A 25,337-nucleotide genomic window follows, 5' to 3' on the forward strand; every position below is an offset into this window, starting at 1 on the left:
CTCAAACCCAAGACTCTTAATTATAAATGAAGCCACCACAAGTCCACAACCCTTGTTGGTTTTATAGTCATATTATTACAAACCCCCCACCCCCTAAACATTCATAGAACTGAACTGGTCCATAACCAAAAATAAAATAAAATGACTAGCACCATTGTTTTAATAGCCTCTGCTCCATATATAACCTTAATTCCCTAATTGTTATGCCTTGCACGTAAATCACAATAACTAATCCTATATAAACACCTTTCTTTCCTATTCCCAACAAAGAAAAACCCAAAAAAAAAAATACTTATAAAAAAAAGATGGATTATCTTAATGTAAATAATCAAGAAAGTGTAGCTGCTAGAAAAAAATCAATCAAGAGGATCACTATTATTACAATATCCTCTATAGTATTTGTTGGTTGTGTTGTAGCAGCTATTGTTGGAATAACAACTAACAAAAACAATGAAAATTCGAACACACAAACCAATTCTTTTTCAGCAGCTATTAAGGCTGTCTGTGACATAACATTGTATCCTCAATCATGTTACAACAGCCTTGGTCCTCTAGCCACATCAAACAACCTTAAAGTTGAAGATATTTACAAGTTATCGGTACAAGTTTCTGTCAATGAATTGTCAAGAGCATCGGATAAGTTCTTCAATTCGTCAGAATTCAAGAACATTTCCGATCCTATGACTATTAAGGCCTTAGAAAGTTGTCATGATCTTCTGTCACTTTCTTTGGATAGTTTGAATGACTCACTTTCTATACCAAACAAGTCGTTGCTCGAGGCTTTTACTGACCTCAAGACAACGTTGAGTGCAGCTGGAACTTACCAGCAAACATGTATCGATGGTTTTGGAAATATAACTAGTATTGCTAAACATAACCTTAAGAACTCGGGGGAGTATACGAGTAATAGCTTGGCTATTATTGATAACATTGATGAATCACTTCAGAATTCAATGGACTCCATCGATTCCTTAGGTGGAATTGGAAGAAGACGTCGTCTTTTGATGGATTTTGATGGAGATTTTCCTAGGTGGATGAGTTCAAAAGATAGGAAACTGCTTCAATCTTCAAAAGGGGAAGTTTTGAATGTGGATGTTGTGGTGGCTAATGATGGGACTGGGCATTTTACCAATATTTTTGAGGCTCTTGATGTTGTGCCTGAGAAGAGTGATAAGAGGTTTGTGATATATGTGAAGAAGGGTGTTTATGTTGAGAATGTTAGGGTTGAGAAGAATAAATGGAATGTTGTGATGATTGGTGATGGCATGGATGCAACTATTGTTTCTGGCTCTCTTAACTTTATAGATGGCACTCCCACTTTTCAAACTGCAACTTTTGGTAAGTCTTATTTTACATCAAACATACACAAGTAATAGATGCAAGCAAATTCTTATTTGTGTTCTTACATTTTTCTTCCTACGCAGCTGTGTTTGGCAAGGGATTTATCGCTCGTGACATGGGGTTCCGCAACACAGCAGGTGCAGCAAAGCATCAAGCAGTGGCTCTAATGTCAACTGCTGATCTCTCTGTTTTTTACCGCTGCAAATTTGACGCGTACCAAGACACACTCTACACACACTCCAATCGCCAATTCTACAGAGAATGCAATATCTATGGCACTGTAGACTTCATATTCGGTAACTCAGCAGTTGTTTTCCAGAACTGCAACATACTGCCCAAGAAACCAATGCCTGGCCAACAGAACACCATCACAGCTCAAGGCAAAATCGACCCTAATCAGAACACAGGCATTTCTATTCATAATTGCACTGTTTGGCCCTCAGCTAACCTTACTGGAGTCAGTACCTTCTTGGGTAGGCCATGGAAGAACTATTCCACGACCGTTTTCATGTCTACGACAATGAATAGCTTTATTGATCCTAAAGGGTGGTTACCCTGGGTGGGTACTACAGCACCAGACACTATTTACTATGCTGAATATAGAAACTTTGGCGCTGGGGCTGTGACTAAGAATAGAGTCAACTGGAAGGGATTGAAATTGAATATTACTAGTAAAGAAGCTAGCAAGTTTTCAGTTACTCAGTTGATTCAGGGAGACAAATGGCTTCCATCAACTGGAGTCACCTTCAAGAAGGATATCTGATTAAGATGAATCAATGATTGAGTCTTCATTTTACTTTTAACAATGGTTGAGTTTTGTTTTCTATTCGAAACTTTCTTTGTATTGATGGGGAGTTCCAGGAAGGGGAATTGGTTTGGTTTTAGTTTTGAAGCTCAAAGAGCAAGAACAACTTATTGCATTTTCTAATTTCACTAAATGTTGGTTGATTTGCACCCAACATTTCAGGGGAAATAACTTCTGATGCAACAATTGCACAAAACTAGTCGCCGATGTGATTACCAGCAGCAGTACAAGAGTAAATTATCACATAGAAAGCCAGAGTAATTATATCAAGATAGAGAGCTTGAACACATAATCAAATATAAAATATATTTGAACTTCACAAGACATTGAGATGTTATTTTAATTTATATTTTACGCACGAGAATACCAGCCACGATTACAAGTTCACAACTAAAAGGGACAAAATACCAGTAGTGTTGACATTCAAAATTATGGGTTTGATATACGATTTTAACCTCTAAACAAAATATATTGTGTACTACTTAAAATATAACTAGACTTCCTTGCACACGTTTTTATCCCAAATTACCTCTTAAAACTAAATTTGCTAACACAAAAGGTTTGTAGTTTTTAAACAGAACAGAATATTCAGACACAAAGTAACCAATTTCAGAAAAACAAAAAGTTACAAAAATCTAAATAAAGCACAATCATTGAAATGTTGCAATGTATCAGCAAATTACTAGTCTCAAACAAAGAACCATTCAGTATCCACTGTTCTCATCAAAATTGCAGTAAAACAAAAGTACTAGTATTACTAGAAACCATGTAGACAGATTTGGCTGAATCACTTCAATGGAATGAACCTTGAAGAGTGAGTAGCACCAATACCGGGCCTACCGTGCTTGACAGGCTTGTATGAGATGGAGAACTCAGCTAAGTAGTGACTAATCATCTCAGGCTTGACCTCAATTTGATTGAAAGTTTTTCCATTGTAGATTCCAATAACACTTCCAATCATCTCAGGAACAATGATCATGTTCCTCAAATGTGTTCTCACAACCTCTGGCTTCTCACCAGGTGGGGCCTCACGTTTCTGTTTGAATATGAAAAACATCAATGGAAAAACATGGACATATACAAAAATTGGTAATAATATAAAACATATAATGATGTTTACGATGTTACAGCGAAGCCAAACTTGCAAACCATGAAACACTGGGTGCAAGCATTAAATCCTGTTTATTTCTGTAGGGAGAGGTAGTTGCATGAGGAAAGCGGCATTCTGATTATATGATTTGAACATCAGAAGGCCTTTCCTCCTTCCCAAAAAACTATAGTGAAGTAAAATTTCACCATCACAATAAACTAGTTCACATAGACTATTATGTACAAGAAAAGAAACAGTACTGCCACATAAATCCAGCAAAAGAATGTAACAAAACAAGTAGAAATTCTAGTGGCAGAAGAAAGACAAAGCAACTGTGGGAGATTGAAAATATAGGGCAATCCCGCCACTTTGGAAGCAGGTTGACGCACCCAAAGCAGCCATGGAGACCCCAAAACATTATTGTGCGCCTACGCACTTAGTGCGCCACAAATAAAAACCTCACTCTGTGGAATACCACGCCACCTCTTAATTATCGAGGGAAGCGCTCGGCCTTAGGCGCCTAATTCTAAACATCTCTAAGTCATTTAAGACTAAGAACCCAGAAACACATTTAAAAGATTCATTTACACTAATATTGTTTCTTTTTGTATATCAAACAAATTTCAGCTTCACCTAATATGACTTTGTCGAACAGGCAAAAATCTGGGAGTTGAAATAATATACAATTCTGCAACTAGAAAGGACAATAGGTGATCATGGATAATCAACAAAGATACAGGTAAACTAGATTGTCCATGCTCAGTAAGTGGTGCATACATCAACTTTGAGACAAAGCATTAAGATGTACTAAAATGCAGCTTCACATTTCAGCAGTCTTTTGACTCATGATCTAAATTCACTATGGCATTGCAGTTACACTAATAAGAGTTCTCTCTAAATTAATACACAAATGCAAGGTGGGCTGGATATAACAGAGGTTACAAAAAGCAAAGACATGTCATCATTCCACAACCCCTAACATATCTATTTCAAGTTTCTCTACCATAAAAGGGCTGATTTTTAACACCAAATAATCCATTTATTTTTAAAAGAGAAGCTAAAAGGAGATTATTAATCTTACCGCCTTGCGCAGCTTCTTGATCAAAGCCATAGGCTTCCTCTTCAAACCCCTCTGGAACCTAACACAATTAACATTCAAGATGAGTCCTTTTTCACGGAAAAGAAAATTGACTGCATATTAAAATATGAGCATGTAAATAGAAAAAATATATATGGTACAATCACTAAATCCATAGTCTGAGTCTCTGAGAGTTCATATATTTTAGGTCTTAATATCCCTTTGTTTCACAGTAAAACAATTTCGAGGGTAAAGATGTCTATTCTTTGACTGCATTTTACAACTGTATTTAAAATCATTACCTGCTTCAAAAATTAAAAACAAAAATTTTATTGAGAACGCTAGCAAATCATTCACTTTATGGGAATCTAACAGTATCAATTACAATATCTATTTTTTGCCCTAGTTACATGTTCTTCAATAACACAGCACCAATGACAATGTTTACTTGAAATCGTGCACAGATTTACGTTGAAGAAGCTCAGGATATTAAAATTCTACACAAGCACATATCCATACAAAGCAAAAGAATAGCAATTTAACAGCATACATTTGCAAAAAGAGTTAAATACCTTCTGCGAGGACGAGCAGGGTAAAGCTTAACAAGCTCATCAGTAGACATGTCAAGAAGAGAATCCAGATCCACTCCTCTGTAGCTGAACTTCTTGAACGTCCTCTTCCTTGGCTGTCCGGAAGCAACATCAGCTTCAACTTCCGCCTATCAACCAGAAGAAAAAAAAAACACATCAACAAACTGTTAGATACAAGGAATAATGAAAATAGAAGCTTATTGGTTACACATTTAAAGACAGAAATTACCATGGCTTCGAGAATGAATTGGCTGCTAAGCTCCTATGGAAGTGACTGCGGCTAGGGTTTTGGGGACGACGATGAAAGGAGGTTAGATGAGAAGTGAGAAGCATATATAAGAAAAGGGTGTAGGGTTGGAGTTATTTTGATGGGCTAGATTGAAATATGGGCCTGATGGGAAACCTCTTAATGGGCCAATAATCATATAAATCGCAGAGTTTATTTGGATTTAATTTCTAATTATTATTTTTTTTTGTTGGTTTTTTGGTAGGTTTTACTTTCAATTTTGCTGGAACTTATATTATTTATTATCATATATTTGAGTTTTGTTATGTTTAAACAAGTTATCATGAAATTTCAATGGGTTTTTTTATATGTTTATTGTTAGTTAACTTGTATTTTTCTTTAACAATATTTTATTTGTATTTAATTAATAAAAAAAATGTGTATTTACTTGCTACGAAGTAATTAAAAACATGTGTTATTTGAAATTATATATGATTAAAGGTGAATTTAAATTTATTGAGAAGATACGTGTATTATTTTGGAGATGTGAAATAATTAATGTGAGTGTGATAACCTCCCTAAATACACCTTTTCATATGGTTGAAGTTCAATGTTGCATAGAATTGCAACAAATATTACAAAAGATTTTATTTTAAAAAAAATGAACTTTAATTAGGTAAAATTTTTAGGTTCAACATGTGTGAAATTGCTTTAAAATAGATAAATTTGTGATTATTTATGCCTAATATGCATAACTTAAATGACGATTTCAAATTGAATGTGTGCATTTTAACTCAAGTTATAGATCAAACAAAGACAATAACATATTTCGTAAAATCTAATCAAGTAAAGTTTAAAGAAAAAAATGTATGAATACCTTATTGCTAACTGAAGGAATATTGATTGTATTGAAGTGTTAACCTAATAAGGGAATACATGGGAGATATATATAGGAGATATAGGAAGGAGTACTAATCCTAATAGGACTAGGATTAAGGAGTACTAATTCTAATAGGACTAGGATTAGTACACAGTAAATACTAATATTATTTAATACTATTTATTTAATACTATCTGTTATTATCCCCCCTCAAGCTGAGCTGAGCGGAAGCGAACGGAAGCTTGGAACTGAGGTAATCGTGCTGTCGGCTCGGGAGAGGCTTGGTGAGAATATCAGCCGGTTGTTCTTCAGTGGGTACATACTGCACAGTCATGGTGCCGGCCTGAACTTCATCGCGAACAAAGAGACAATCGGTATCAACATGCTTCATTCTGGTGTGTAGGACGGAATTCTTGGCCACACAGATGGTTGATTTGTTGTCACAATAGAGAGCAGGAACAGTGTGAGTGGCGCGGAGTTCGCGAAGAATATATGTGACCCACATGGTCTCAGCAGCAAGAAGAGCAAGGGCGCGGTATTCAGCTTCAGTCGAGGACCGAGAGACCTTGGGTTGTTTTTTTGTACACCAGGAGATCAAGTTCGGCCCCAAAAAAACGAGAAACCCCGATGTAGATTTTCTGTCATTTTTATCATTCGCCCAATCTGAATCTGAGAAACCCCGAAGCTCCAAGTCCCCGGGTCGAATGAGTAAACCACGACCAAGAGTGCCAAAAATGTACCTGAGAATGCGTTTTAGACAATGGTAATCATGTTCACTTGGTTGATGCATGCGCTGAGCAACTCGGTTGACAGCAAACTGGATGTCAGGACGGGTAATGGCCAGATACTGTAGAGCCCCAATGAGGCTGCGGAAGTGGGTGATATCGGCAAAGGGGGTGTCGGCTCCATTCGTAGACGAAGAGACTGCCATCGGTGTTGGTTGACTGGTGCATTTTTCCAGTCCAGCTTTCTGCAACAGATCTCGAGCATATTTTGACTGATGAAGAAACAAGCCGCTGCCTGTCCGAGAAACCTCCATTCCCAGAAAATAATGTAACGGGCCAAGGTCCTTCATTTTGAAGGTAGTATGCATAGCTCGAGTGACATCCTGAATGAGAGCTGCAGTAGAGCCTGTAATAATGATATCATCTACATAGACAAGAAGAATGACTGTACCGTGTGCTGAATGTCGAGTAAACAGACTCGTGTCGTGTACGCAACACGTGAAGCCGAGTCCCTGGAGGAACGTTTTCAGACGTGTGTACCAAGCACGGGGGGCTTGCTTGAGCCCATACAGAGACTTCTGGAGTTTGCAAACATGTTGAGGGAAGCGGGGATCAACATAGCCCGGTGGTTGCGTCATGTAGATAGTTTCATCAAGCATGCCATGAAGAAAAGCATTGGAAACATCCAACTGATTGATGAGCCAATTGTTGCGCACGGCGAGTGACAGTACCAGGCGAATGGTTTCCTGCCGAATAACAGGACTGAATGTCTCGGAGTAATCAAGCCCATACTCCTGATTGTAGCCTTTAGCAACCAAACGAGCCTTGTACCTGGAAATACTGCCATCCGCATTGTGTTTAATTTTGTACACCCATTTACAGCCCACTGGGTGCCGCCCATGGGGCTTAGGTACAAGAACCCAAGTTTTCTGATCAGTCAAAGCCTTAAACTCGTCATCCATAGCATGACGCCAATAAGCATTTTTTGAGGCAACAGAGTAGGTTGTTGGTTCACTATCGGGAAGGGGTGTATTTGGTAGTATGGTAGCCTGAAAGGTTTTGGGTTTAAAGATACCGGCTTTGCCACGGGTTAACATGGGATGAGTATTGGGGGGTGGCACGGGCGGTGGTGATTCGGGGGTGGCCGGGAAGGACCCAAAACGGATCGGGCTGGAGATGTTGTGGGTATGGGGTGGTTCGGGTTGGTTGTGAGTGTGGGTGGTGGTTGCGGGTGTATTGTGGGTGACGGTCGAAGGGGTGATGAGGGGTGGTTGGGTAGTGGGTGGAGGTGTGGGGGAAGGTGGTGAGGGACCCTGTGAGTATGTTGGAAAAAGGGGAAGGACGCCAATGAATGATGTATTTGTGGAGGAGGAAATAGACTCGTAGGGAAACTCATTTTCGACAAATTTGACATGACGAGATATGTAGACTTTATGAGTTTGTGGGTCAAGACAGCGATAACCCTTGGAGGTAGGATGATAGCCCAAAAAAATACAAGGACGGGATCGGGGTTGTAATTTGTGAGTAATATGAGGGCGTAGCCAAGGGTAGGCAAGACACCCAAAGACGCGGAGGTTGGTATAATTGGGAAGTTCTTGGTAAAGGAGTTGATAGGGTGATTTGTTGGAGAGAGTGTGACTGGGCATTCTGTTAATGAGGTAGTTTGCGGTGGCTAGAGCTTCTACCCAAAAGGAGACAGGGAGATGAGATTGATGTAGAAGAGTAACCACCGTTTCAATGAGATGGCGATGCTTACGCTCAGCCACCCCATTCTGTTCGGGAGTGTATGGACAGGAGGTTTGATGTATAATTCCCAGGGATTGCAGAAACTGGCCAAAGATGTTATTGACATATTCCTTTCCATTGTCACTTCGAAAAAGTTTAACATGAGAATTGAATTGTGTTTTAACCATTTTTTCAAAAGTGACAAAGGTGGTGTATGCCTGTGATTTGTGTTTTAGTGGGTACAACCAAGTGTATTTTGTAAAATCATCCACAAAACAAATATAATAGCGAAAACCAGCAAATGAAGGAACAGCAGTAGGACCCCATAGGTCAGAATGAATAAGTTGAAAAGGTGCAGTTGTACGCTTCTCAGATAAAGTAAAAGGTAATTTATGAGATTTAGCAATTGAACAGGAGTCACAATTGTTTACATGAATGGAAGAAAAACCTAATTGAGACATTAAAGAATTTATTATTTGAGTAGACGGGTGACCCAGACGACTGTGCCACAACAGACTGTGGCCATCAGCCGAAAGAGCCACCGGAGCCACAGGAACGCTTTCTGAAACTGGGTGGGCAGACGAACTTGTGCCAGGAAGAACGTACAGACCATGCTCACAGGGGCCCTGAAAAATCACCCTCTTGGTAGTATTGTCTAGGATCTGAAAATCATTAGAGGTGAACAAGAGTGAGCAATTATTGTCTTTTGTGAATTGGTGAACTGAAAGGAGATTGGATTTAATAGAAGGGACGTGGGTAAGGTTACCTAGGTGAAAGATAGCGGTGGGGGTTTTAATGGTACCCGTGCCAGTGTGAGAAATATTAAGGGACTCACCGTTGCCAACAGTAATACCATTGGAGCCATGATATGGATTTGGAGCGTTAAGCTTGGATAGATCAGAAGTAACGTGCATGTTGGCCCCAGTATCCAACAGCCATTCAGAGGAAGGGCCGGCTTGAGATGCATAATTGGCACGGTTATCACTATTTCGGCTCTCCTCATACCGAAACCAGCAACGAGCAGCGGTGTGTCCTGTTTTCTGACAGATTTGACAAGTTGGACGATCCCGCTCGTAAGTGCCCTGCCCGCCGCTGGAAGATGACTGCCCGCCGCTGCCGAAGGAGTGCAGGCTGTTGTTGCTGCCGTGCTGCTGACCGTCGTACGGCGGACGACTGCCCTGCCGACCGCCGCGCCCGCGGCCTCCGCTGTTTCTGCCGTAGCCGCCGCGGCTCCCCTGCCGGCCGCCACCACGCCCCCCGCGATAGTTCTGGCTTGCGGTGAGGGCGGTGGCCGGTTCCATAACAGCGGCTTCTCGGAGAAGAAGTTTGCTCTCCAGATCCACGTTGATTTCTTCACTTTTTAGCCACGAGGAGAGAGTAGCCAGGTCAACGGGCGTTGGACTGATGCGAACCGCCTGTTTAATGGAGGAGTAAGCTGATGGGAGCCCCCGAACGACGCACATGACGAGATCTTTTTCGGGAATGATTTCGTTCACGGTGTCGAGGGCTGTGATGATGGTGGAGACCTCGTCTAAATACTCCGCCATAGTTTTCGTGCCTTTGGTAATTGTGTGGAGACGATCACGCAATTGAAAAATATGAGAGTGGGAAATTGATGCATAGCGTGTTGCGAGGGCCGTCCACAGGGCTGAAGCAGTTGTGTAGGATCGGACGTGTTTCTGAACCGTGGGAGAGATGACCGCAATCAAACATGATCGGATCTGGCCATCCACGGCTTTCCAGGCGGCATGGGCCGGATTGGTTTTTTCTGATTTGTCCGTGGCGGTGATGACTGCCGGCGGCGGTTCTGTGCTTCCATCGACGTATTTGAGAAGGTAATTGGCCTCAAGGGCTGTAAGAACGGTGATTTTCCATGTAGGGTAATTTATGTCTGATAATTTTTCGGGAATCAGGGCATGAAGATGCCTGAGAAGGAGTTTAACGCCAGAAGGAAGTGAATCGAGAGGATCCACCTCGGTTGTCATGGCTGCCGCCGCCCAAGAGAAGAGAGGGAACGATCGGTGCCCTAAAGAGAGAAAAAAACCTAGAGAAAAGAAGATCTAGGTTTTCTGGCTCTTGATACCATGAAGGAATATTGATTGTATTGAAGTGTTAACCTAATAAGGGAATACATGGGAGATATATATAGGAGATATAGGAAGGAGTACTAATCCTAATAGGACTAGGATTAATGAGTACTAATTCTAATAGGACTAGTATTAGTACACAGTAAATACTAATATTATTTAATACTATTTATTTAATACTATCTGTTATTACTAACTCGTACAAAGAAAAATAATATATCAAAGTTTAGAAATTGTCCAAAAATTTAAGTCCAAACATCCTAACTAATGTGGTGCTCTATTCACTTTGGATATCTCACAATGTATGTATGATATAATTACTAATAGAGCATCATAAAAGAAATAGGATGACAAAAATTACAAAAATAATATTACGATTATTAATATGAAAAGAAATAACTAAAACATTAACAACTGTCTATTAGTCTTTTATCATTATTTGTGTGCGAATAGCTCTATATTTAAGGTCACATTTTTAGTAAGTTGGAGTTTTCTCATATTTGGTCTAAATCATATGTTTTCAATACTTTTTTCAACCTACATCTAGCTCTCTTAAAATCATCTATAGACACCCTCTCACACTTTAGTAATGAGACATTCGTGCATCTCCTCTTCATGTGCTAAAACATTTCCCACATCTTATCGTCCATTCATGTCACTTTAATAATCTCACATATCAATCTAGAAATTTTTCTTTTCGTAATATTTATTATATAAATATAAACGTGATCTACATGTCTCATGTAACATACTGTAAGATTTATCTCTGTTTCATTTTTTTTCTACTATCATTATTATTATTATTATTATTATGCACTAATGCACTATCATATAAAATGGAAAGAAGATAAAAAAGAAAAATGAATCAAACTGGTGGGGTAGTTGAGGAGTAGATGCACTTTGCCATTTATCTGAACTTTGAGTCATAATAGCATTTTTTAAAATTCAAAGGGACCTGAATACTAAATTCGACTATTTGATCTTGTTCCTAAAATAGGCATCGTGCTTGTTCACTGCTTCGCCATTTTCACTGGAGCTGTTCCTATTGTTAGGTATGTTATCTTGACTCCTCCTATTTTTGATGTATTTTTTATTTTGTTAAACTTGCTAATGATTCGCTGTTCAAGTTTGTGTACATTGATTGATAGAATTGAGGAAACAGCAGGAAATTTGTGCTATAATTTGGTTCTTTTCTGGTTCTTGAATTTGAATCTGATAATTTATCTGGGTTTTCTTTGTTTCTTTCTTTAATTTATTCATTTAATCCGAATTCCTTTACCTGAGCACCCCCTTTACTGTTCTTCAGTCCCTTCAAGTTTTTGTTCCTTTTTGTGATTTGGGGCTTCTGATAATTCTGAAGTAAAAGAAATTGCCTAGAATATGCTTTAGTTCATTAGTTTTTTCTTTTAAGTTAAACGAAAGAATAGGGAAGAAGGGTAACCAAGAGCCTACTTATTCTACTAAGTTTCATACTTGTCGAAAAAAATATATTTTCAACCAAGATTGATTCTTTTTGAAGTGAACGACACGAACTCTTTGTTAGAATCCTACATTGATTGATTGATCTCGAATGAAATGAGTAGGGAATGATTTTGAAGAAGGTGAATTGGAGATGTGTTGCACAGCTCAGCCTATTTGGGTGGTGGTAATACGGTTCTCAAGAACCTAGAAGAGGGGGCAACACAAATGTTTTGAACTAATATTCTAGGAGAAGATGTTTTAAGATCATCCAATGAGTCGCGTGGAATGTAGTTGGTGTCGGAAAATGGAATTATTTTAATGTTTAACTTATACTTGTATGTTAGTAGTAATAGGAAATATTGCTTCAGAACATGACGATTGTTAAGCCTTCGGAAGGGGTCAAAACTATAGTGTTTTAGAAAGATTTCTGTTGTTGGATTGCATAGAAGTAATGCATGTTATAGTTGGATGATAAGCTCAACAAAGATGTTTGTTGCATAGTATCCTGTTGTCACTGCGACTGAGAAGTTAGGTAAGCATGTTACTTTTTTGGGTGATAGATTTGAGGCTTATAAGTTTTATGAATCTGAGTAGCATTTTGGGTGGAAGGCTAGAGAAAATAAGGTCCTTATTCGATTGAGGCGGCATGCTAGAAGTTGTATAGATTACAATTACTTTCCTACCAGAGGACTTAGCTCAGCTAGTGAACTAATTATCAACTGCTCACTTTTGATATTATGATGGTTCACCACCACCCTTCAAGTGTGTTGTTGACTTAAGTTAAATCCTACAAGCAGTGAGTTCAACTCATGAAGAGCTACAACACTTCTAAGGTGGAGAATATTGTTATGAGTGAGATTATAGTGGAAAGAAGATTCACAATGGAAACAATTGTTTATTATTCTGAGGAAGCATGCAGTAGACTAGCACTCCCCCTTATATGTTTTCTTCTTTGGTTCAGAACGTGTGAAAATGATCTTGATTGGGGACTTAAATTTGCAGCAATGTTTTGAAAAACAAAAGCACAAGGAAGTTATGCCTGAAATTGTGAGGTGAATGCATTTTGAGGATAGTTCTTCTAAGTGTATTGAATTGATAAACGTGATGTATAAGTACATAATTGATTGGAAATAGAAGGGGAAAGAATAGATGTTGTGGTTGACTAGAATATCATATATGAACACCACTTATTTGAAAAAAAGAAGAAGTAAGAATACCATATACGAGCACGACAGGAGTTATCAGCAGAGAATTTACTCTAAAAAGAGAACGAGGGAGAGGTAGGGACTTGAAGATCTTGGGCTTTATCAATGAGTTTGTTCAATCCTCTAAATATAATTAAGCTAGACAAACCAAACGAGCTTAAGGTCTGTACTAAAAAGTGGGGGCTTTAGATGTTGTGATCTTCATCAATAAAAATATGAAGAGGCACCAAACAGTAAATAATAAGTGCCAAAAGATAAAATCGTAAAAGGTGAATTTCTCACGCTAAAACCACTAGTAAGGAATGCATCGTATGAAAATTAGCAGAAAATGTCCTCATTGATGCTCAACTAGTGTTGAGTTTGGATTTGACTATGTCTTGGATCTCAAGATTTGATGTCCATGTTGTTGACCTTACCTAGTGTCTCAACTAGGAGGCTGGCCAAGTCCTTTTCAAAGTCAAACTCAGATAGCTATATTTTTATAATAGTGATAAATCAGTACTTATTCTGTATCAATTTATGTGTTTTACTTTCCTTTTCAGTTCGTCTAAAACAGAAGGCCACTTTCTATATTTAGTAGGTGGCATTTGACTAGCACCAAGTTTAAGAATTTAAGTAAGACTTCTGAAACTTATGATCTAAAACAAGCAATTAACTTTGTATGACTATGAATCAACTTATTAAGGGTAAAATAGAAAAATTAAAGTAAAACTGTTTCTAAATAACTGTAGTGTTTGGTTCAACTTGCGTGCACCACGACTAATTCCTTGGGGTAATTGCTACCTCCCACCAACACAAATACCAGGTAACTCCGTCCATCAAGGTTTGAACATCAGAATTTGAATCTCGTGGGCCTAAACTAAAGATGTGTATAATATACCAAAATGTCGTTTGAATGTTGTCTGGGATATGGAAACTAAAGAGTTACTGAACTAATTATAGAAAGTGGTATTCTTTTTAAAACATACTTAAAGGGAAGTAAAACGAATTAATCGAAACAGAGGATTATATTTTCCTCTCTGTCACAGTGTTCATGGTCCTCTTCCTCTTGCTCTCTTGGTCTGTCATGGAGCGACCAACAGTCATCATCTGCATAGCCTCTTGCTTTACTCTTTCTTATTATTGCTTGCTTCATCCACAATTTGACTTTCCCATTGTTTAGATAGCACTATTTTTTCTGTTTATACTTATGACTCACTGCTCTTTCATCTCACTCTTTCATTGTTACCAACAGAGACTTTATAACTATTTCTGCTCACTCAAGCATTATCTTCCACCATTTCCTTAGCTTTCCTGTGATAGAGGAATTCAATTTTTCCCTGTTGGTGAACCGGCAATAACAGTCTGAAGTATCTGCAAATATACAGCAATTTAATTAAAAAATAACCAGAGGAAACTCATTTTTGGCTTCAGTTTTAATTAATTAATCTGTCTTGTCATACTGTTCTGAATCTTTTTGGGAGTGGTTAAAACAGGCATTCGACACTAGATCATTTAATCCTTTGTCGTCTTTTGTTCAAGTTGGATTTGATAACTTGAGTTTGAAAAACTGATTTCACATAGAGATTGAAAGTAAGAAAACCTAAATGCTGGACTGAGCTATTTTTATTTGGTAACAGTTAACACACCAGACTCAAATATTTTCTTTAACTCAAACAGTCAGCATATCAAACTGCTCGTGGCTGGTCCATTGTCATAATGGTTCTTCTAATGTGTCTAGAGATTGAGGAGTTTATCTGGCAATATGACAAAATTTTGGGGAATGTTGACTTTTCCTGAACTTGGAGGATTTATATAATTACACCAATGTTGAATTTCATTGTCCTCTTCTTTCACTAGCAGGCACTCTTTTTTGGCGAACAGAGCTATTTATCTAACAAGTTTTTGTTTGCTTTAGCAGGCTTATAATTTGTGTCCCTTGAGGCATGATCTTGGCATTGACACATCTCTTTCATAGGGCTCCCTTCTTTTAAAATGCTTCAATCTCTCTATAAATGTCAAAGAAACTTGTGTACAAAGATCAGGACAACCAGCCTTCTCGTGCAGTTTGTGTCAACTAGCTGTGGCAGCAACATCCCAACTGATGAGAGCACACTCATTAATTTGTATCACAGAAAGACACATGGTTTATCAAAAGAAAACGTCATTAGTGAAGCAGAACCACTCCAATTAGATACTGCTCAATGTTCAAAAGCTTCAGCTTTTATTGAGTTCTTCCAAAACCATGGGTTTTCTGCAACCCAAACGAAGAGACTAATTAGACTACGCCCTAAATTACTAGTATCGAAGGTGGACAAAACCCTAAAGCCCAAGTTCAAGTTCTTGCAATCAATTGGCTTTACTGAAGATGAACGCAATAAGATTATCTGTGGTAACCCCAACATACTCATGAGTAGCGTAGAGAAACAACTGACTCCATGCTTTGATTCCCTAAAGATGTTCATGGGTAGTGAAATGCAAGCAATGGCTGCCATCAAACGAAGTCCGCAGATCTTTAATTATAAGTTCTCTGGTGGTTTGGAGCAGACTCTACAGGTATTGCACCAACTTGGTATTCCTGATTCTGAAGTTTCAGAGTTTATTTCAAAAGTTCCCATTATCTTGACTGTAAATCCCAGAAAGATGAGTAAGATTGGCTTGAGACTTAAGGAATTGGGGTTTGATGTTACTTCTTCAGCATTTAGGGCAGCTTTTACCGCAATGTCTGTACTTAGTGATTCCAAAATGGAAAAGAAACTGGAAAACTACCGAAGTATGGGCTTTTCAGATGGCGAGATCCGCAATATATTCAGATTGCAGCCAACTTGCATGTTTTATTCTGAGGAAAATATCAGGGCAATTGTGGCATTCTATGTTAATAAACTCCATTTGAGCCTATCACACTTGTCACAAAGACCATCCTTTCTATTGCGTAGCCTGAAGAAGAGGGTTATTCCCAGGTGTTCTGTCATGCAAGTTTTGTGGTCAACAGGCGTTATTTCAAAAGTTAACAAACTATCCTCAATTCTAATGATTAGTGAAAAGGACTTCTTACGGAAGTGTGTTACTAAATATGAAGCACAAGTTCCTCAACTGCTAGCTGCCTACCGTGGTGAACTTGTGTTCAACGAATACACTTTTCATTTACGTGAAATTCATCAGATTTCAATGTCAAAGGCGTCATCTTCTAAAGCTAGGTAGCTTAGTAGTATTTGCACCATCTGTATCTTTCACTGCACCATTTACTGTCGCATTCTTGTTATCAGTATTGTTTCCCATATTTAAGTTTGAACTACTGCTGTTCTGTTCGTAGAGGTACTGGAATTCTTTATTGGTAAGCTTATGAGGGAAATAAATTTTCTTTTTTTTACAATGAACATCAAAATTTCAGGGCAAAACTAGAGAACATTATGCCAGCAAAAAGTAGAAATGTAACTGGTAGTGAGTTCTATCAGATATCCCCACATCCATTGGTGATGAGTTATTTGATCTATTAGGCAGACTTTTGATAAGCTTTTGAGATTGAGTTAAATTCAAAATTCATTTTCTTACCATAGTATTAAAGCTAGGTGCATCCCACTTTGTTTTATCCGGTGTTTTCATATGATAATGTTTGACAGTCCAATTGTCACGAATGGATGTGCGGGAGGTGTTAGATATCCTACATCAATAGTGACAAAGTGAAAGAAATAAAATAAAAAATTGGTATGTCAAAATGTAAAGGAATAAATACCCTAAGGGTAGATGAACGCTTTGCAATTCAGTGTGATGGATTATTTGATCACTTGGTGTTGTTAAATATGCATATCATTTGTTTGAGTCTCCTGTTCCAAAAAGAAGTATGTGCTTATCTCCTGTTTGATTTATTGGGTTTCATTAGCAGCAATGTAAGTGGATATTGCTATTACCTGAGCTATGCTCTGTGCCTGTGGTACTACTATCCTGGATGCAATGGCTGGTGCTGACTATGAATGCTGCATCCATGTTGCAGCATTAAAGTTTGCTCAAAAACGTGAACATCCTAGCAATTGGAATGAGCCAAAAAACAAAAGGGTGATGTCTCCTAAGTCGACTTCATCAGAAAACTAAAACATCTTTAACATTGTTGGATTACAGTCTACATCTTCATATTTCATTGCAAGTTTAGCATGTTCCAGCAAACTGTAAAAGGAAAATGAAAAAGGCGATCTATTTTGTAAACAAATTTAAGAACTTGAGGCTTCATTTTGACAGCACATGAAGACAATCTATATGAGCATATCCACTCACATGCTCAAGTTCCAAGATACTCTACTACAATGTAAGATCATGAATCAAGGAGAGAATATGGGAGGGGCTTGTCAACAGTAAGTAACAAGACATCTATCAGCTTAGCAAGATGGCTACCGCCTGCAATCAAACATTCTTCCTCCTGATCTTTCCCTTGCCATGATTCTTCTTCTTAGCTATTTTAAGCTTCTTTTTCATCTTCTTTCCAAGAGGTTTTAGAGATTTTGAACTTCGATTGCCATCAGCCATCTCCAAATCTGGAAATCAAAACAATGACAAGATAACATACTGAGGGGAGGCTAAAAATCAGCTGCACAAGTTTCAGCAGCAACAGCAGATACAGGACACTGGAGTAGAATGAGCAGTTAAATCTTACTCACATGTATTAATCTTTCCATAAAATTTAACTACGAACTTATAATATTAGGACGCTAGTTGTTGGGGGCTGTTTCTGGGTTCCAACAGAGAAAAAGGCATGATATGGAGTTCCCCACATGTCTTGATTGTGCACACTGATGATGTACAAGCTAAACTTATGAAATTAATGTATTCAATGAAATCTAGTAACGAGATATCTTCCTTTCGTGGCAATATGCTTCAGATAATTCATAGTACTCCTTCTTTCATATCACTACTGGAATCACTGGATATGCTGACTGAAACAAAGTGGTTGATGCTGATAGCTGACAGTTAATCTATTATCAGATTTAATCAGCTAAACCATTAATCTCAATCTCTTAAATTGGCCTCATCTAAAGAGCTAGCCAAAATTCACTAACAAAAAAGTAAGAAAAGAGGAAGAGTTATTTTATGCATCATAATATCAGCTTTCAAAAGTTGACAAAAACGGTTCAATCCTGATTAGTTAGATTGCATGTATGCATTATTCAGTCTGCTTCATTTTTTCAAAACATTTTTTTATAATGGCGGTGCTTAGGCCAACTCGTGCGCTCCTCAACTATGCATGTTGCTTTTTTGGCAATAATTTAGGACCTAAAGAACCTTAGCTTCACTCTCATGTGACATTGATGGTCTTAAAACTGTATTAAGGAACTTGCCAACACTTCGGTAGATATCCTCCAATCATCTACTCACTCAATAACACGTCTTCATTTCAACCATCTTATCTTATCTCTATATGTTAGATTCTTCCTCTATCATACCATACACCTGGGAAATCAACCCTAGAGATATGAATTGTCCGCACTTAGGCACTGCAATCCCATCTCGTCAAACTTCACATAAATATGAATCTACTATAGCCATATTCATGATATCTCCAAAGATAATATCTTCTATGAAGCTCCCATAGCAATACTCAGATACGTTCTTTATTCTTACATCTTCTCTATAAATTTTTAATTTTTTCTGTTTTCCACCTTTCCCACACCACTCCTTCCTATCAAAATATCATACTCCAAAAACAAACACACAAGAATATAAATGGTAACAGCTGAAGAAAAATTTGAAACCATAAGAAAAAAAATTCAAACTAGAATCAGCCAAAGCATACCCATTTTAGATTCGTCGTTAGAAGTAGAGGCAGAAGTATCCATGGTGGTGCGGCTGAAGGGAGACTTAACAATAAGCTTAGGAGCAGCAAGGGCAGCTTCTTGGGCAGCCAATTTAGCAGCTTCTTTCTTAAGAACTGATGGTTCTGTAGCAACTATATCCCTCCTTATAGCTCTCAGCCTCTTTTCCCTCTTTGATCTCATTGATTTCGCCATTTGTAGATATCTCTGTTTTTTCTTCCTCCCGTTGCTCGGTACGCAGATTTTTGTTGCTTAGGGTTTTAAGGAGGCAACAACGGCGCAAGTTATAAAAGCCCAACCACTAGAAATTATAATGCTTTAATTACGTTTTCACCCAAAACAATTCTTTATTTGCACTTTGTACGCTTCGTATGGTGGAAAAGAAAATATATTGGGTCAATGCAAAGGTGATTTAGTGAATACTAGTAGTAGATTATAATCACGGAAAATTGTACTCAAATTATTAATTTAAATTAAATATTATAATTACGCTGCTTCTCTCTAGGTTTCTCGGTCTTCAGTTTCTCCTTTGTCTCTTTTGTTTTTATACAAATATGAATGTATAAAATGTATTTGTGTTTGTATAAAGCGAGAGAAAATTGTGTAAACAAATATTTTCGTTCTATATACATTTAAAATTATACAAATACAGATCTTCCCGCGTGAGTTGTCTTTTGTCATTCTCTCTTTCTCATTTTATACAAACATATATTATCTAAATTACAATATATATAATCTGTGTTGTATAAAGCGAGAGAGAGAAAGATATTTGTTATATAAATATTTTATTTCGATTCAATTGTATTTTAAATTTTATGCAAATGTACAAACACAAATTTGAATTGAGAGGTTGTCAGTGATTCATACAAATGGCGGCAGAAATTATACAAATCTGAAGCTCCTACCAACGAGTTATACAACCTGATGCTCCAAAGCAAACACTAAGTTTGTTATAAAGCGCAATATACAAACTATAGTTATAACATACAAATATAATTTTTAAGTTTACTACATGTGAAAGTTGCTTATATAAATAGCAGGATTGTTGACAAAAATTTTTTAGAGGGCATTTTCTGTAATTATTTAGAGAACATAATTGTGTAACTTGTAAGTCGATATATGACAGTAATTAATTTGCTTTTACGTAGAGGGATAAACAATATCTCTCTATTTTCATTTATTTCACTTGAAGATTGAATAATATAGATATTTAATCGGTATTACCTAAATGTCGAGATCAAAATAGCATATTTAGTGAAATTTTACACGAATGACCCATTTTTCATAAGAAAAAAAACTTAATTATACGAATATATTATCATAATTACTAATTCTTTTGTAGTTAATATTTTACCTGACTAATTAATTATTTCATATTAGATTTTAAGTCAGATACGTTTAAATACATGTTTTTTCTATTAGATACACTAAAATAGAGAGAGAGAGAGACGAGTGAGAACAAAAAGAAGGCAAATGAGATATATCTATGTATTTAAGACATATGCAAATCACAATAGATGTATATGGCGTGATCACATGTATCTCGAATATCAAATATGCGAGTGAGATATGAGGAGGTGAAAGAGAGTTGTATATATATCCATATACATGCGATGTACACTTGTATACAATTTATCTAGAACAAATTACACCCAAATTTGACTAATTTTATATCAATATACATGTATCTAAGCACATGAAAAATTTGATAAATTCATAATTTTGCAAACTATGATATATCTAAATAATTAGCCCATGAACTAGTAGGATTTCGGTAAGTTATCCTTTTTCTTATGCTATAAAGGCCCAAAACGTCTAATCTGCCTCACATGGGCCTATAAGATCTGGTTTAGCCTATTTTCACTTTATCAGCCCAGCCCAGCCCATTTTCTATACGCTCTCCTCTCAGTGATGAGAGTTCAACAGATTCAGTCAGTGGTTGATCTGCGCTAGGGTTGCTTCCAGCTTGAACCTTCCAATATGCTTCCATTTTGTTGATCTTCAATCTCGATTTTCAATTTCTCCAGCTCAATTTTTGTCTATAGAACAAGAAAAAGTGTATAATTTTGGAAAGACAAGAAAAGAAAACTAGATGATGTCTGGAAATGCTTTAGTCCATGTATCAACAAATTCTACTGTGTTTCCAATCATACCCAGTAGAAGAAATGTGTTGGGTGATCGTTTTCTGTGTATAAAATCACCAATCAGGCCTAAAAATCGAACCTTTAGTGTGAAAGCAATGTCTGCAAATACGGGTCATAGTCAAGAACAAGAGCAACAACCCGAGTCATCTTCCGACCAGAAAGGTCCACTTTCTGTTATTTTAGATGTTCCCAGGAATATTTGGAAGCGAACTATGCGTCCATTGAGTGATTTTGGGTTTGGTAAAAGGAGCATCTGGGAAGGTGGGGTTGGGTTGTTTATCGTTTCGGGTACTGTGTTGTTGGCACTCAGCTTGGCTTGGTTGAGAGGGTTTCAGCTGCGGTCTAGGTTTAGGAAGTATTTAGCTGTGCTTGAGTTTGAGCAGGCTTGTGGCATTTGCACTGGTACACCTGTTAGAATCAGAGGAGTAAGTATTGGTAATGTGATTCGAGTCAATCCTTCCTTGAGAAATGTTGAAGCTGTTGTTGAGGTGAGCAACATGTATATTTGCTGAACACATTTACTGAATTATATATATTTCTTTCGAAGTAATAAGTAGTTGTTCTATAGTTGCTTGTGTATGTTTTGATCTTAAGCATTGATTATGTGTTTATAGGTTGAAGATGATAAGATCATTATTCCTCGAAACTCGTTAGTTGAGGTGAACCAGTCTGGTCTTATCATGGAAACCATGATTGATATCACACCTCGAGATCCAATCCCAATACCTTCTGCAGGGCCCCTGGATCCGGATTGTGTTAAGGAGGGTCTGATAATTTGCGACAGGCAAAAGATTAAAGGACAACAAGGGGTTAGTCTAGATGCATTGGTTGGAATATTCACACGTCTTGGCCGTGAAGCAGAAGAAATCGGTTTGGCGAATACCTATGCTTTGGCTGAGAGAGCTCTAAATGTTATTGAGGAGGCGCGACCGCTGCTTACAAAGGTTTGATGCACTTTACATTTATTCACCTCCCATTTCATTCTTTTTGTATGGATGATGTTTAATTTTAAGGATAAAAGAAGAAGGAAGTCTAACAAATAGATGAATTTAACTTCTGTACTTTTAGCTTATGATAGCAATGATATAACTTGTTGAAATTCTGTTCTTCTCTATTTATGATTCATAACATCTTTATGATAAAATATTTATTCTGTATTTTTTTCTTTAAAGACCTAGTGTCATGTATGGAAACATTTTTAGAAACACTGATATTCTAAGCTTAGGGTAAATCACACATCTCTACTTAGTTCTTTCCACCAACGCACTATGTTCTACTCGTCTACACCCTATAAAAGTAATGCGTGATGTATGAGTTGTACTAGAATGTTATGGACTTCAATCCTCTTTGACAGCATCTGTGTAAAGAGCATCGGTCTAGATATTTTCACTGTGATGAAATTTGTAAGTTGGATAACACTTAAATTTGGAGAACTCTTAGTTAAAAGACCCTGTTAAGTTAATATGTTTCTGGAAGTGCAGAAAGTGATTACTGAGGTCATTAGCTTGGGAAAGCCCACAGTATATTATACCCCAAGTTATGACCTGCAGAGGAGATATGTGAATGAATTGTCAGACAAGATCTGCTTGATTGCTTTGCAATTCTTTTTATGAAGGATTTTTTTGTCACATGTGCATGCAAAACTAATTTGAGTTAGAATATCTTGTTTTGAATGCAGTGAAACTATTAATCAAGTGCTTAATAATACAAGATTAATTTTATAAGTCTGCTTGACTATCATTATCTCTAGTATGTGTATCTGTTTGAGAATTCTGTCAGACACTAACATCTCGTGCTTCATGCAACCATTTCTATTTACAGAAAAATGTTCTCTTCTTGGCAAAAATTAGTCTAATCCTGTTTGGACTTGTTGATGTTCATTCAGTACACTAATATGTCATGTAGTGCATATTCTAAATAATATGTCGAAAGCAAGTGCACAACTATTGTTAGTTTGTCAGATGTTAGGTGGTAAGTGTAAAACTGTGAGTTGTAAGTACGGTTGCAATATGTGTTTTCCTATATCACATTCATCAGTATCAAGCTATAGGACCATTTATAGAGGAGGAGGGGAAAACTGAAACAGCAGTCAATGTTGGGCATACAGTTGCACTCATTTTATTATGCTACTTGAGCAATTTATGTGTTCCTTGCAGGTATTTAGTATATTCTCATGTATGAACATTGTACCTTTGATGTAGTGACACCTCAGATTAAAGCCATGGCTGAGGATGTCCAACCTATGCTAGCTGATGTTCGTGATAGTGGCTTACTGAAGGAAGTTGAGAGTTTAACCCGAAGTCTGGCACTAACATCTGAAGATATAAGGTAAATCAGTAACTTATGGTAGCTTCTTTTCTAAGGCAAGGGTGAAGTAGTCCTAGACCTTTATAAGATATACTTGGTACTTGTTAGTTTGGCTGAGAATATAACTGGGTGATACAAATTAAGTTTTGCTCATGCTGCTCACTTGTGAGCTATATATTTGGAGTGAGACCAGTTATGTAAAAAGTTCAAATAAGCAGATAGCAAGTTCAATGAAAAAGGCTTCACAAACATGGCATGTTTTTGTACATTATCAAGAATTTTAGATTGCCACATATTGAACCCATGCTTGTACCCACGTCATAGACCATTCTGCACTAGGACACAACTTTGGATGCTTTCTTGGTTGAATATACATGATGTGAAAAGGGCTAAACATTTCTAATTTCCTGGTCGCAACAGTGAGTTCCTTTTATTGATATCAAAAGTGGAGTTCAAAAGATTGTAGCTCTTCTAGGTGATCCCCAAGTTATGCATCTACTTTGAGGTTGCTTCTGTTACTGTTTGCTTTAGGCATGGAATCTGCTTTTACAGTGTTTTATGAACCAAATTGCAGGAGAGTGCACTCCACGGTCATGACTCCTGAGAACACCGAGTTGATACGGAAGTCCATTTATACGCTGGTCTTCACTTTGAAGAATGTCGAGGTAATTTCCCGCGTGGTAATAGTCATTCTAACACGTCAATCACTTTCATGCTTTGTGATTCATCATTTGTCACATTGTGCAGAGCATTAGCTCCGACATTTTGGGATTCACTGGCGATGAAGCTACTAGGCGCAATTTGAAAATGCTTATCAAATCGCTAAGCAGGCTATTGTAAAGTTGATTAATGTCTTGCAATACTACTAGCCTGAGAGGTTCCAAAGAGGACCAAGAGAGGTTGTTCTGTTTGGCTTTGGGAAGAGTCCTTGGGCTATGGATTATAGGGTTTATGTCTTGTTTTCTGCTAATCCAATAGGATTTCAAGGTGTGAAAGCTTCCATCTTCACCTTTGTTCTGTGTTAGAATGTCATTAAAAGATGGTTTCACTAATATGAATTTTGATTCTTTGGTCACTTTCTCTTTGAGTTTCCTCATATCATTACCTCCTGTTTTCATTAGTTATTTGTGTGTTAAGGAGAAGGTATTCCAGATCTTAATTTAAAATAATATTCATTTTATGAGGTGCTACTATTTAGGGTGACTTTGGTACAAAGGATTTTTTTTTTTCTGTTTTCTTGAAAATATAAGTGTGTTGGTAAACAAGCCAAAAATTGTTACCTCAAGAGTTTTTATACCTAATCTATCAAATTTATTGGAGGGGAGAGGAGAGAAGAAAATAATAAATTTAGAGTGTCACGAAAATTTAATTTTTCTATTTTTTTATTATAGAAAACACATCTTTTCACTAATCAAACATTGGCGAAACAGTTTTTTCTTCACTTAAAACTCTTGTTAAGAACTTGGAATTATTTACTATACGATCAGTTTGTAATAGATTTTTTTTATTTAGTATTTTTTAAAATTAATATAAACATAAATATTATTTCAGAAAAATCTGTGCTCCCATATATTATTCAAATGCAGCATTATCTTTATTGTAATATTGATAGATCTCACATAGCAGCAATATTTACTCGAATAACAAGAAATTAAGAAGGTGATGTATGATAAATTTTGATGAATCATTAATTTCTAATCGATTTTCATTCCTCCAATCAAAACAACAAAATTAATCGCTCAAAGATATAATTTCTTGTTATATTTTATTCAAATCATAGATCAAAGTAAAAAAAAAAAAACAGGATTTTTTTTGGATCCTTATTCCTAGTCACGTAAAATTTTCTAACATTGCTGATAGATTCTTGTTTTTCACATGTGCAATATCCCCCCC

General features: G+C 37.1%; 5 protein-coding genes across 5 annotated transcripts; 3 read left to right on the forward strand and 2 right to left on the reverse strand.

Annotated features, from left to right (window-relative positions):
* Positions 1 to 296: 296 nt before the first annotated feature.
* On the forward strand, positions 297 to 2,169 carry LOC107010524 (probable pectinesterase/pectinesterase inhibitor 46). The gene is made up of 2 exons (XM_015209812.2): positions 297 to 1,338; positions 1,425 to 2,169. Exons 1-2 carry the CDS (start codon positions 306 to 308, stop codon positions 2,102 to 2,104), a joined length of 1,713 nt encoding a protein of 570 aa, XP_015065298.1. The 5' UTR covers positions 297 to 305; the 3' UTR covers positions 2,105 to 2,169.
* Positions 2,170 to 2,733: 564 nt separating this feature from the next.
* On the reverse strand, positions 2,734 to 5,288 carry LOC107011457 (40S ribosomal protein S15-like). The gene is made up of 4 exons (XM_015210968.2): positions 5,134 to 5,288; positions 4,887 to 5,032; positions 4,318 to 4,375; positions 2,734 to 3,182 (listed from the first exon to the last, which is right to left on the reverse strand). Exons 1-4 carry the CDS (start codon positions 5,134 to 5,136, stop codon positions 2,934 to 2,936), a joined length of 456 nt encoding a protein of 151 aa, XP_015066454.1. The 5' UTR covers positions 5,137 to 5,288; the 3' UTR covers positions 2,734 to 2,933.
* Positions 5,289 to 11,445: 6,157 nt separating this feature from the next.
* LOC107011570 lies at positions 11,446 to 16,569 on the forward strand. Its single transcript, XM_015211121.2, has 2 exons — positions 11,446 to 11,599; positions 15,114 to 16,569. Exon 2 carries the CDS (start codon positions 15,188 to 15,190, stop codon positions 16,391 to 16,393), a length of 1,206 nt encoding a protein of 401 aa, XP_015066607.1. The 5' UTR covers positions 11,446 to 11,599; positions 15,114 to 15,187; the 3' UTR covers positions 16,394 to 16,569.
* A 684-nt stretch (positions 16,570 to 17,253) lies between these two features.
* LOC107011571 lies at positions 17,254 to 19,274 on the reverse strand. The gene is made up of 2 exons (XM_015211122.2): positions 18,975 to 19,274; positions 17,254 to 17,718 (listed from the first exon to the last, which is right to left on the reverse strand). Exons 1-2 carry the CDS (start codon positions 19,186 to 19,188, stop codon positions 17,588 to 17,590), a joined length of 345 nt encoding a protein of 114 aa, XP_015066608.1. The 5' UTR covers positions 19,189 to 19,274; the 3' UTR covers positions 17,254 to 17,587.
* Positions 19,275 to 20,880: 1,606 nt separating this feature from the next.
* Positions 20,881 to 24,546, forward strand: LOC107011797 (protein TRIGALACTOSYLDIACYLGLYCEROL 2, chloroplastic). The gene is made up of 5 exons (XM_015211445.2): positions 20,881 to 21,625; positions 21,752 to 22,081; positions 23,350 to 23,465; positions 24,019 to 24,109; positions 24,192 to 24,546. Exons 1-5 carry the CDS (start codon positions 21,086 to 21,088, stop codon positions 24,282 to 24,284), a joined length of 1,170 nt encoding a protein of 389 aa, XP_015066931.1. The 5' UTR covers positions 20,881 to 21,085; the 3' UTR covers positions 24,285 to 24,546.
* The last annotated feature ends 791 nt before the right edge of the window (positions 24,547 to 25,337 follow it).

The sequence above is a fragment of the Solanum pennellii genome, chromosome 2 (genome assembly GCF_001406875.1).
Source record: "Solanum pennellii chromosome 2, SPENNV200".
NCBI classification, from domain to species: Eukaryota; Viridiplantae; Streptophyta; class Magnoliopsida; order Solanales; family Solanaceae; genus Solanum; species Solanum pennellii.